Consider the following 14,285-nt stretch of genomic DNA (forward strand, 5'->3'; position numbering starts at 1 on the left):
TGCCTCACTAAGCTACTAGAATTCTTTGAGTGGGGACAACAAGCACGTGGACAAGGGTGATCTAGAGGATATAGTGTACTTAGATTTTCAGCAAGTCTTTGACAAGTTTCCTAACCAAAGGTTCTTAAGCAAAGTAAGCTTTTGTGAGGTTAGGGCGAAGGTCCTCCCATGGATCAGTAACTGGTTAAATGATAGGAAACAAAGGGTAGGAATAAATGGTCAGATTACAGAATGGAGACAGGTAAATAGCAGTGTCCCCAGGGGTCTCTACTGAGACCAGTGTTGATCAAGATATTCATAAATAATCTGGAAAAAGGAGTAAACAGTGGGGTGGCAAAATTTTCAGATGATACAAAACTACACAAGATAGTTAAGTCCAAAGCTGACTGTGAAGAGTTACAAAGGGACCTCATAAATCTGGGTGACTGGGCAACAAAATGGCAGATGAAATGTAATGTTGATAAATGCAAAGTAATGCACATTGGAAAACATAATCCTGACTTTATATATTAAATGATGGGGTCTAAATTTGCTGTTACCACTCAAGAGAGAGATCTTGGAGTCATTGTGGCTAGTTATCTGAAAACATCCACTCAATGTGCAGTGGCAGTCAAAAAAGGGAACAGAATGTTGGGAATCGTTCAGAAAGGGATAGATAATAAGACTGAAAATATAATATTGTCTCTGTATAAATCCATCTAAAAAGATATATTGGAATTGGAAAAGGTACAGAAAAGGTCCTTTATATAAATCCATGGTACACCCACATCTTGAATACTACGTGCAGATGTGGTGGCCCCCTCTCAAAAAAGATATATTGGAACTGGAAAAAGTACAGAAAAGGGCTGCAAAAATAATTAGGGGTATTGAACAGATTGCATATGAGGGAAGATTGATAAGATTGGGACTTTTAAACTTGGAAAAGAGATGACTATGGGGGATATGATAGAGGTCTATAAATCCTGACTGGTGTACAGAAAGTAAATAAGGAAGTGTTATTTACTCCTTCCCATAACACAAGAACAAGGGGTCACCAAAAGAAATTAATAGTCACCAGGTTTAAAACAAACAAAAGGAAGTATTGCTTCACACAACACACATTCAACCTGTGGAACTCTGCCAAAGGATGCTGTGATGACCAAGACTATAACAGGGTTATGTTATGTTCTAATTGACACACAGTGAGGTTCCTATGGGCTTAAACACTTTTAAATATAGGACTTACATACTTTTGAAAATGTTATCCTTTGTTTCATAGACCCACTGATCTTCAAGAAACACCACATTTCTAATCTGAATTTGTCTAGGTTCAACTTCTGTTCACTCGATCATGTTACACCTTCTTCTGCCAGACTGAAGAGCCAGTTATTAAATATTTTTCCCCACATAGGTACTTACAGACTGATCAAGTCATGCCTTCACCGTCTCTTTCTGAAGATAAATAGATTGAGCTCCTTGTGTCTCTCACTCCAAGAGAGTTTTCAAATCCTGTAATCAGTGTCATGGCTCTTCTTTGATTAAGGCAAAAAAAAATCACTTGCTAAAAAAGACAATTTTGGTGTTAAGAGGAAGTTACTGGTCCCAGCGAACAGAATTCTTTCTCCATGCAAATATCAACAATTCATCCATTCCCCTATTCAGCCGGCTCTGGCCCTGAGTAGTCGGTGGTTTGGGGGTTGCGTACACGTTGCTGGTACCTCAGAAACTCTTCCTCCATGGTGAGGTAGAAGATGGGGTTGAGGCAGCTGCTGAAATATGTCAGGACACAAGCAAAAGTGCTTCCTGTGTTCAGTAGAGTCTGAGGGTACATAGCTGAGATCTGCAGGAAGGAGAAGACGTGATACGGCAGCCAGCATAGGAAAAAGGTTGGGATCAAGCCAAGAAGGATCTTGAGTGGCTTGGTGGACCGGATCAGCCTGTTCTTTCTCAGCTTGGCAGCGAGAATGATGTAGAAGGTTGGGATCAAGATCAAGACTAGTGGGATTAGAAACCCAACCAGGAACTGGATGGCAACGGCGGCCTTCACCTTCCCTTCATCCAGTTGGAAGTTCATTCTGATGCTGGCAGGTGAGTACACGTATTCCCAGAGATCACCATGCCGCAAGCTGAAACCAGCAGACAGGGCCCACATGCCTATAACCATCTTGAATGTCAGGAGGGGCGTGCGGTGGTTCCTGGCCCACTCGGGGCATGCCACTAGTATGCAGTGATCAACACTGAGGGACATGAGGAGGAAGGCGCTGAAGAACATGTGGAAGGAGGTGACGGTGCTGCTCACCTCATTGGCCGAGTCTAAGTCCGGGATGAAGATGGAGGTAAATCTGAGGGGCAGGAAGATGATGAAGATTAAATCGGCCATGGCCCGGCTCCAGAACCACACGGTGCTGGCCGTCCTCTCCACACGGCAGCTGGCAATGAAGAAGACGAAGCCATTCAACGGCACCCCGGCGAGGAAGGCCACACCACACAGCACCAGGAAGACGATTAGGAACACCATTCTTGGAAGAGTTGCAGTCACAATATCTCCTCCTTTGCGTCAGGGCTTGGCGGGGACAGTGAAGATGTTGTACTGAGAAATGGAAGGAAAAGCAATGAAAATGGCTCCAGGAGAGGATGACAGAGAGAGACAGCTGCAGAGTTTATAATCTCCTTAGAGTTTATAAACTCCCCAGATCCTGAGCTGAACGCAAATAGGATAAAATCCTTGTAGGCCAATGGTACCAATGGTTTGAAGACCTTAGAAGCACAGAGCCAGTGGGTTAGAAGGTGACTGCAAGGGTCATCTCATCTAACCCCCTGCCAAAATGGAGGACTTGCATCTATTCTCTGCCCAAACGTTTTTGTTTTTACATAATATCGTTTTTTCGACTAAACCAAATATTAAAAATAACCCCCACATATGCTTCTTACTGAAAAGTTGGATTTAAGGGCAAGGGGAGGTGGGCAATGAGGGGGCAGTCCAGGACAGAGATAGGAGAGACACATGCACACACCCGCCACCCTCCGCAGCCTCACCAAAATTCCCAAATAATCTTCTTGCTGTTAGTATCCCAAAGGAGCTGGTTATTCCCATCTTGGTTAAAAAAAAAAAAGTTAATGAATTAGCACTTCCGCCCCAATTTTTTTTTTTGGAATAAGGGAATTTCTGAAAGAGACTCTTCTTCAGCCCCCCTTCATTTTGAAGTGGAGTTTTTGTGTGGTTTGGGACATGTCGGGGGGTGAGTTAGTGGAGCAGGCAAAATCCCCACCGAAAGACACCCCCCCCCGTGAAAACCTCCAGTGATGGAGAGGAACTCCCCAGGAGGAGAAAAGTAAGATTGAAACAAAGACGACAACAAAAAAGCTGGCCAAACACCAGAGGAAGAAGAGACCGGTAATCAGCTAAAAAACTTTTTTTTAAAAGGAAGGATATTGCAAGAGTCTATTGTAGTAGTTAGACGGGGAGTTCCATCCCAGATGTTCTCACTGAACTGCTCGGGAGCCTGGACAAGTCACGTCACGGCCCCGTGCCTCAGTTTCCTCTCCAAACATTTGTCTGTTTAGAGTGTGAGCTTGCTGGGAGCAGGCTTCTTTCTCCCTCTGGGTCTGTGCAGTGCCTGGCATGATGGGGCCCCCAAGCTTGGTCAGTGTCTATGCACCACCCTGCATGACGGGAGCCCCTGACCTCTGACAACAGGACCCACAAATAATTTCAACCCGTTCTAACTGGAGTGGATGAGGGGAGGGGATGGGGACAGCTGAAAGGGGGAGATCCAGGGGGCATTGGTGTGAGCTGCGGGACAGAATGAGATCCAGTGGGGCAGCTGGAGGGTTTATCTCATTTCCTTACCCGTGTCTTGGGGGGAGGCAGCATTTCAGAGTCGACCCCTGTCCAAGGTCCCCAACGCTATGCCTGCAGCTCTCCCAGACTGGCTCAGCCCGAAGGAGGAAGCTGTTCATGTGAGGCGGGGAGAACAATGAGTGGAGATCACAGGATGTGGCTGTGATACTTCTGCAAAGCCTGGAAGGCCTCCGGCACCCACAGCTATATGCAGATGTTATGCGAACCACAAGCTCCTGTTAGAATATAGATATTCAGGCCTGCCTGTACAGGCCTATACTTTAAGAACTTAGGTGTCTTTTTATCACTTAGCTAGTTACAGAAGTATAAAAACAAAGAATGAAAATCACAGTCCGCCTGTGTCTGGGCCTTCTCTCACTAGGATAGTCTGAAGCCTTGTTCTTAGGCTAAGCAGCAGGGGCAGCCCTAAGCTGGGAAGCGAACGGTCACATCCTCACATCCCAAACCAGTCACACTGAAATAAGGGGCTATTGGGCTGTTAGGAAGACGATCCTGTCCTGATACTGCCCATTACCGCCAGATAAAGAAACAGATCTTAAGATGGTTAAAGAAAACTTAGTTTGATAGCATCTGGTCTGGCAAGAAATCACTTCTCAATAGTTGTGGTTGTGAAACACTCATTTCTGTATGTTTTTTAATCTGTATGGCCCCCACTTTTCTATTCTTAATCAGTCTGGTTCTTTAATTGTTTCTGTCTGCTGTATAATTAATTTTGCTAGGTGTAAATTATTGAGGGTAGTGGGATAAAATTGGTTAGAGAATTAGAGAATTGGTTACAGTATATTAGGGTTGGTTAGTTACATTTTAGTAAAATAATTGGTTAAGGTACAGCTAAGAATATTACTATATAAACTGGGGTCAAACAGGAAGTGGGGGGAAGGGAAATTGGAATCATGCTTGCTGGACATTAACCCCAATGAACATTGCATTGTCTGCACTACAGACCGCTGGTCTTTTGCTGCTTGCTGTCTGCTTGACAAAAACCGGGGAAGTGGGAGGGTGGAGGGAAAGCCCTCTAACAGCTCCCCTCCCCCTGCTGGGCCCTAGCAAGGTGTCTGCATTTGGCTGTCCACTTCCGTGGGTAGGCGGGAGGGGCCCCCATCGGAGAGCAGGGGCTGAGACAGCCACGTCCAGCTGACTCCACCGTGGTCCCAGTAGCAGAGACACCAGCTGGGACTCTGCCCTCCAGCCGCTCCTGGCTGGGGAAAGCGAACAGAGCCCTGCTGGGAGTCGGACGCATGAGATTCTCAGCCCTGCCTTTGCTGCAGGGAACCCCCCCCCCTCGGCCCGGGCCATGTTACAGGCCAGCGAATGCTAAGGAAACTCTTGCTCTGTGCTAGAGACCCGCACAAACCACAGCCCGGCCTCCAACCTGCCTTCTTGTTTCGTCATTTGCCTGGAAGCCTCAGGCGTGGAGGCACTTTTCTCAATTAGGAGCAGGGAGGTGATTTTCCCTCTGGATCCGGCCCTAGTGTGACCACAGCTGGGATCCTGTGTCTGGTTCTGGCGCCCACCTTTCAAGAAAGATGTTGAGGAACTGGAGAGGGGTCAGAGATGAGCCATGAGAAGGATTAACGGACTGGACCCCGGGCTTGACAGAGAGAGACTCCAGGAGCTCAGTCAGTTCAGTTTATGTCTACACCGGGCAGGCTGCACCGATGCAGCTGCACCGCGGTAGCGGCTCAGTGAAGACACTGTCTATGCTGATGCGAGAGCTTCTCCCATCGGCATAGTTAATTCCCCCCCCCCCCCCGAGAGGTGGTAGCTGTGCTGATGGGAGAAGCATTGTCTACACCGGGCATTGGGTCAGTATAACAGCGTCACCCGGCGTGTTTCCACACCCCTGAGCGACGTAGTTACACCAACATCAGTGGCTAGTGTAGACCGAGCGACAGGGAAGGTGATTCTTTGACTTGATTGCCAGTTTCTGATAAGTAACTGAATTGCACGTGTGCTGCCATCTACTGCCCAGGTGCTTTTACTGCCATTGTCAGTCTATAGCAGTGGTTCTCAGGGGTACACTTACCCCTGGGGTTACGCAGAGATCTTCCTGTGGGTATATCATCAGCTCATCTAAATATTTGTCTAGTTTTACAACAGGCTACATAAAAAGCACGAACATAGTCAGTACTAACTTAAATTTCATACGATGACTTTTTTATACTACTGTATATACTATCCATTGAAATGTAAGTGCATTATTTATATTCCAATTGATGTATTTCATAATTATATGGTCAAATGAAAATGTAAACTATTTATCAGTACTACTGTGCTGTGAAACTTATATATTTATGTCTGATTTTGTAAATACGCAGTTTTAAAATTAGGAGAAACAAGACAAATGAGAATCCTGAAAGGGGTACAGTAGTCTGGAAAGGTTGAGAGCTGCTGTTCTTTTCTCACTGAGATGTGGCCACCTCTGGGGTGGGTTATGGGGGCTGTTTGTACATGTGACAGGGAGGAATGTGGGGGCTGCTGTGGGGAGTGGGATGGGGTCAGGGTTGCTGGAATAATTTGTATAGCTGGGGTGGTGAGAGCCACTGAATCAGGGGAGGGGTTGCTGTGGGAGGTGGGTTGGGGGCAATGAGGAACCTGGGGTGGGGAGGCAGAGACAGATCTGTGGATTTCACTCTAGCATTGAAGCTGGAAGGGTTAATCTCACTTTATTACCTATGTCCTGAGCGAAACAGACACGGCATCTCAGAATTGATTTCCCCAACACACACACACCACCTGCAGCTCCCGCCCCCCCCCAAGCTCTGTCTGAGGGCAGGAAGCTGTCCTCTCAGTGGGGATCATGGGGGGAGGTGGCTCAATGGGGCTGGGAGATACTCACAAAGCTGAATCTGCAAAGCCTCTGAGGTGGCCAGCTCCATGTAAGCCTCAAACAGCTGGGCTCAGCTCTGTGGCTAATCGTGACATTCTGTCTGCAGAGATAATTGCCTGCATCCGGGAGAGCAGGAGCTGAGCTGTGGTCACATTGTGGCAAAAATTCAGCCCATTCACACCTGGAACTGCAGCAGACCCAGCTGGGACCCTGAAGCGCCCCTGGGTCGGGAGTGATTCATGCGAGGATCCTGCCTCCCTTCACCCCCGGTCACCTTGCTAGGTGGCGAGTGGATTGAGAATCTCTCAATTCATTGGCTGTGATACACATGACATTGTGTTTGCTCCACACCTGGCTGATGGATGGGTTGGAATCTGGAGAATGGCCAGCAATGTAGAGAAGGGCAGAAGCTGCATGAATTTTGACCAGGAATATCAGGATTCATTGAGTCACTGTTTTTAAAAGTCACTGTGACGGGGTCCCTGTCGTGCAATCTGGACTGTGGGACATTTGAGCCCTGTGCCCCACCAACCTGGGGTGTCCCTCTCACACGGTGATGCTGTGTCAAACTGGAAACTTCTCGCAGATTCTACACTCCACAGCCATCCCCAGGCAGGGACACACCCAGCTGAGTTCCATGAATGACCTCCCAGCCACTCATAAAGCATCAATAGGGAGGCTCCAGTTAATTCCCCCTGGCTCCCTGGCTTTGCAGCCCAGAAATGTACTGTTCTGCCTTGGTGAGAAGCCTCAGCAATGTAAGATCATTACCCAGTCGGCGCCTCCCCTGATGTGGAGAGCACAAACACCAGCTTTGGAAACTGAGCGGAGATTTCACAAGCACTTCCATCAAAACACACAGTTTTAGGTAGAATATAAAACAGGTTTATTAACTACAGACCGATTTAAAGGCTTTATAAGCAGCAAGCATAGAGATCACAGTTGGTTACACAAGAAGTAAAAGTAAATTTGCAGTCTGAGTTAAATAAACTAGACAGGATATGAATCAAGCTGTGTGTCACCTTGGCAGATGGTACAAGCAGGTGACAGTTTCTCAATACATAGGATGGGCTTGTGTTCCAGCCGATACCAAATTGCCACAGTTCAAAGTCTTTGTCCTTCAGATGTGTTTCCAGGTGTTGAGTTGTGGTGGGAGTGAGGGCAAGTGGTGATATCACTTCCTCTCTTGTATAGTTTCTTCCAGCTTGCTGGAAATCCACTCTGCTATAACTTGGGTCAAATAGTCTCTATTGTCTACGTTCTCTCTCTGAGAAATCTCCATTGTATCCAGTTCCTGAGATACTGGATTCTTGGATGGGTGTTGATGAGCCAATAACGCTGTCTGGCTCCTCCATTGTTGTACCTGAAAGGCTGGTTGTGGGTGTTCCCAACATCACAACTTATTTCTATAACACACACATAGCAAAATTTTATAACTCCCCATACAATGACAGTGCATACAATTCAACAGGATATTAATAATCTACAGATAAAGACTTTTTTAATGATACCTCACAAGGCAGACTTTGTTCATATTTATATGACAGTGGTGAATATGGGGGTTCCAGGGTGCTGTTTTGAGGTACAGAGCGCAACAGCCACACATTTTATTTTAAGTCCCCTATATTTTAAACACCTCCTCACTCCATTGGCTTTCAAAACAGAGCTGGATATTACTGGTTTTCTGAAACTTTTGGTGTAGTTTTGTAATGTCGTCGACTCTTTCAATTTTTTTGAGGCATTTGCCATGGTTGTCCTTTTCCTCCAAGCCTCAGATCCTGGAATCAGATGATTAGGTGGGAATTTTGGCTTTCTTTTATTTTATGTTTTTTAGATAAGTTTCCAGCCTTCATTATTGCAGAGAAAATTTTGACATACCCCTCCCCCCCCCAAAAAAAATATGGCAAAAAAGAAGAACCCAAATGTCTTTCTTTTCAAACCAATCTCATGTGTTAGGTTGTGGCTCATGAGGTTTGAAGGCTCGGGTTTGGCAAAGAAGACACAGGACTAGATTTTAAAAAGTGGCTAAGGGAGTTAGGTGCCAAATTTCCATTAAATTCAGGAGTTAAGCAACTAACTCACATGGGTGCTTTTGAAAATCTCACCAGTAGAAGCTTAAGTCGATTCAATTACATCACATAATGGCAGAGAGCTAAAAATTGACATTTAAGTTCTTATATAAAAATGCTAGAAGTCTAAATAATAAGATGGGTGAACCTGAGTGCCATGTATGAAATGAGGACATCAATATAACATGCATGACAGAAACTTAGTGGAATGAGGATAACACTGCTCTACAGTCAAAATGCTTCTGAAATAAATGTGGTCAAACTTTACTAATTCTGGGTCACTGAGAACGAAAATGATGCTTAAAATTGTTGATTGGCTCTAGTTTTCAAGATATGCTATTGGGTCAGTATAGACAACCCTTGACTTGGGAATGGCGGAGGATAAGTGAGTTATAAAGGGAAGGGATCTCAATTTAAACCAGAAATGACTAAAATACATCTTTGACTGGATCTATGAATAAATCTATGACTGGGTTTGGACAGTACTTGCTTTTTAGGCAAAACAATGAATGATGCAATCTGAAGCTGGTATTGCGTCATACATGATATGAATTGCATCATGTTATTCCTAGAAGTCATGGATGATGCAATCATAACGAAGCTTACATCACTCTGCTGAACAAATTGCCCTATATCAGCTCTAGAAATCATACAGTGTCGTGCTCTCTTATTTGTCAGTGTTTGATTTTGCAAAGGGACACATTTCTGTTTAGCCAAAGTGAGCAGAGATGCCTCGTACTTGTGTGAACAGTGCAGATAACTTCTGCTATGTTTGTGGTGAAGTGACTTTTGCATCACAAAAGCGCAGTATAACCACTATGGTTAAGAAAGCCTATCACCTTTATTTTGGCTGCAAAATTGGAGATCAGGACAAGAGGCGGGCCCCACACATATGCTGCAACACTTGTGCAACAAATCTTCACCAGTGGTTGAACAGGAAAAGGAAATCTATGCCTTTTGCAGTGCCAATGATTTGGAGAGAGCCAACAGATCATACCAGCAATTGTTACTTCTGCATGGTGCCTCCAGTTGGGAAAGGTGTGTCAAAGAAGAAAAAGTGGACTGTGCATTATCCAAACATTCCATCAGCTATACGCCCAGTACCCCACGGAGAAGGACTGCCGGTTCCTGATGCACCAGAATCATTCTCACTTGAGTCAGACGAGGAAGAGGAAGAGGATGAAACTTCTGGTCCTGAACCATCAATGTCACAGGACCCACATTTTCTCCCATCCTCCTCCTCTGAACCACACCTCATAACACAAGGTGAACTGAATGACTTGTCAGGGATTTGGAACTACCCAAGAGTAAGGCAGAGCTGTTGGGCTCCAGACTACAGCAGTGGAATCTCCTGGCAGGTGATGTTAGGGTTTCCATGTTCCGTGACCGTCAAAAGGATCTTGTCCCATTCTTCTTCACGGAAGGTGATCTTGTAGCCTGCAACAACATCGATGGTGTGATGGCAGCCCTCAACATCGTTCACGATCCAGATGAGTGGAGACTGTTCATTGATTCATCGAAGACGAGTCTTAAAGCTGTTTTACTGCATAATGGCAATGTTTTGCCATCAATTCCAGTTGGTCATGCAGTCCATATGAAGGAAACCTATGACAACATGAAACAACTTTTGAGGTGCATAAACTATGACCAACATCAGTGGCAGCTTTGTGGCGATTTGAAGGTTGTTGCTCTCTTGCTTGGTCTGCGGACTGGATACACAAAGTACTGCTATTTTCTCTGTGAATGGGATAGTCGTGCAAGAGATTCCCACTACATCAAGAAAGATTGGCCACTCCGACAGTCATTGGAGCCTGAGAGGAAAAGTGTTCAGCATCCACCACTTGTTGAATCAAGGAAGATTTTGTTACCACCCTTACACATCAAGCTGGGTCTGATGAAGAACTTTGTCAAGGCCATTGACAAAACACAAGCAGCTTTCAAGTACCTCCATGGAAAATTTCCAAGGTTAAGTGAAGCTAAGATAAAGGAAGGTGTCTTTGTTGGTCCTCAGATTCGTGAACTTCTTCGAGATGATGCATTTGACCATGCACTGCGTGGCAAGGAAAAGACGGCATGGAAAGCCTTCCAGTTAGTGGCAATCAATTTTCTCGGAAACAACAAGGCAGACAACTACAGGTTGTTGGTGGAAAACCTCCTCAAGGCATACAAAAGCCTTGGTTGCAACATGTCACTAAAGATACATTTTTTGCACTCTCATCTAGATTTTTTTCCACCCAACTGCGGAGCAGTGAGCGACGAGCACGGCGAGCGATTTCACCAGGATATTGCAACAATGGAGAAATGCTATCAGTGCAAATGGAGCCCATCAATGCTTGCAGACTATTGCTGGACAGTGACAAGAGATGCTCCATTTAATGAATACAAGAGACAAGCCAAGAAGCGCCGAGTAGACACTGAATAGGACTAAACTATGTACAGAATAGTTTTTTGCCTTTTGTTTCATAATAAATTGTATTTATATTACCCTTTTGCTGATTTTTAAAGTGTTACATAAACAGGACAGGTGAAATATCATCATGTAAAGCAACCATAAACACATGAAAAGACCTAGGTTTACAATTTATGATTCAAACTCTACTATCTACACAATATACATAGACATAAAACGTAAAAACTTAAATATCTTAGAAACAGTAGCCAATCAGTTGTTTTAATTGTCATATTTGAATTCAGCACATCAAAATACATAATAAATAGCACATTTTATCTCTGAAGCAGAAGACTTCTCAAAAATTGTAGACCAGTGTAATCAATGGGACACAGTAATACCAGGGTACAAAATATATCAGAAGGACAGAAAAGGTCATGCTAGTGGGGGAGTGGCACTCTATTTGAAAGAAAGCATGGAGTCAAATGAAAAATTTTACATGAACCAAACTGAACCATAGAATCTCAATGGAAAATAATTCCATGCCCGAATAATAAGAATACAGAGTAGGGATATAATACCGACCACCTGCCCAGGATGGTGATAGTGACTGTGAAATATTCTGGGAGATTAGAGGGGCTATTAAAATAAAAAAAAACCTCAATAATAATGGGAGATTTCCACTCTCCCTATATTGACTGGACACATGTCACTTCAGGACAAGATGCAGAGAGAAAGATTCTTGACATCTTAAATAGTCCTGGAACCCACAAGGGGAGAGCCAATTCTTGATTTAGTCCTAAGTAGAGTACAGGTTCTGGTCCAAGGGTGAATATAACTGAAGTGCTTGGTAATAGCGAGCATAATATAATGAAATTTAACATCCCTGTGGTGGGGAAAACATCACACCAGCCCACCACGGTAGCATTTAATTTCGGAAAAGAAAACTACACAAAAATGAGGAAGTTAGTAAAAAAGAAATGAAAATCTACAGTTCCAAAACTGAAATCTCTGGAAGCTGCCTGGAAACTTTTTAAAGACACCATAATAAAGGCTCAACTTATATTTATACCCCAAATTAAAAAACATAATAAGAGAACGAAAAAAGTGCCACTGTGGGTAAATAACAAAGTAAAGAACTTTGTGAGGAAAAAAGGCATCTTTTCAAATGTGGAAGTTAAATCCTATTCAGGAAAATAGAAAGGAACATAAACTCTGGCAAATGAAGTGTAAAACTATAATTAGGAAGGCCAAAAAAGAATTTGAAGAACAGCTAGCCAAAGATCCAAAAAGTAATATGAATTTTTTTTAAGTTCATCAGAAGCAGGAAGTTCCCTCGCCAAAGACTCTTAAGCAAAGTAAGCTGTTGTGAGGTTAGGGGGAAGGTCCTCCCATGGATCAATAACTGGTTAAATGATAGGAAACAAAGGGTAGGAATAAATGGTCAGTATTCAGAATGGAGACAGGTAAATAGCGATGTACCACAGGAGTCTGTACTGGGACCAGAGCTGTTCAAAATCTGGAAAAAGAGGTAAATAGTGAGGTGGCTAAATTTTCAAATGATACAAAATACTCAATATAGTTAAGTTCAAAGCAGACTGCGAGGAGTTACAAAGGGATCTCACAAAACTGGGTGACCGGACAACAAAATGGCAGATGAATTTCAGTGTTGAAAAATGCAAAGTAATGCACCTTGGAAAACATAATCCCAACTATAAATATAAAATGATGGGATCTAAATTAGCTGTGACCACTTTAAAAAGAGATTTTGGAGTCATTGTGGAGTGTTCTCTAAAATCATCCACTCAATGTGAAGTGGCAGTCAAAAAAGCAAACAGAATGTTGGGAATCATTAAGAAAGGGATAGATAATAAGACTGAAAATATCATATTACCTCTATAAAAATCCATGGTATGCCCACATCTTGAATACTGCGTGTACATGTGGTCACCCCATCTCAAAAATGATATATTGGAATTGGAAATGGTTCAGAAAAGGGTGACAAAAATGATTAGGGGGATGGGACAGCTTCCGTAGGGGGAGAGATTAAGAAGACTTTTCAGCTTAGAAAAGAGACGACTATGGGGGGATATGATAGTGTTATTAGCTCCTTCCCATTACACAAGAACTAGGGGTCACCAAATGAAATGAATAGCCAGCAGGTTTAAAAGAAATAAAAGGAAGTATATAAACAAATAAAAGGAAGCATTTCTTCACACAACTCATAGTCAGCCTGGGAACTCTGTGTGAAGTATTTCTTAACACAATGCATAATCAGATTGTGCAACTCTTTGTCAGGGTTATATTATGTTATGTTCTCATTGACTCACTGCGAGGTTCCTAAGGGCCTAAACACTTTTAAAAATAGGACTTAGACCCTTTTGAAAATATTACCCTCTTTTTCATAGACCCGATGATCTTCAACAAACACAGGAAAGAAAGCTCTACTGGGAGCAAAGATGGCATGATGAGAAGAATAATGGCACAAAGACACAGAAAAGGACAGACCATAAAAAACAAAATTACCCCAAATAATCTAAAATTGAGCAAAACTAAGAATCCACATATTTTGTTAAAATGACAGATTCATATATTCCAAAACTGGAAGGAACGAGTGTGTTCATCTCGTCTGACCTCCCAGGGTACACGGGCCAGAGAATTGCCCCAAAATAATTCCTAGAGCTGAGCTTTTAGACAAACATCCCAGCTTGATTTAAAATTGCCAAGTGATGGAAGATCTACCACGACCCTTGGGAAATTGCTCCAATGGTCAGTTCCTCTGATCGTTAAAAATTTACACCTCATTTCCAGTCTGAATTTGTCTGGGTTCAATTCTGTTCACTGGATCATGTTAGACCTTCCTCTGCTAGAATGAAGATCCCGTTATTAAATATTTGTTCCCCATGTAGGTACTTACAGACTGTGATCAAGTTACCCCTTCAGCTTCTCTTTGTTAAGCTAAATCGATTCTGCTCCTTGTGACTCTCACTCAAAGGCAGGTTTTCTAATCCAGTAATCATTCTCGTGGCTCTTCTATGAATCAGGCCAAAAAATTCACTTGCTAAAAAAAAAGAATTTTGGGATCAAGAGGAAGTTACATGTCCCAACAAACAGAATTCTTTCTCCATGCAAATATCAATAATTCCATCCATTTTC

General features: G+C 43.5%; 1 protein-coding gene across 1 annotated transcript; it reads right to left on the minus strand.

The window, feature by feature from the left end:
• Positions 1 to 1,633: 1,633 nt before the first annotated feature.
• On the minus strand, positions 1,634 to 2,497 carry LOC135892118 (chemerin-like receptor 1). The gene has a single exon (XM_065419812.1). It carries the CDS (start codon positions 2,495 to 2,497, stop codon positions 1,634 to 1,636), a length of 864 nt encoding a protein of 287 aa, XP_065275884.1.
• Positions 2,498 to 14,285: the final 11,788 nt, after the last annotated feature.

This window comes from Emys orbicularis, chromosome 20 (assembly GCF_028017835.1).
Source record: "Emys orbicularis isolate rEmyOrb1 chromosome 20, rEmyOrb1.hap1, whole genome shotgun sequence".
Classification (NCBI taxonomy): Eukaryota; Metazoa; Chordata; order Testudines; family Emydidae; genus Emys; species Emys orbicularis.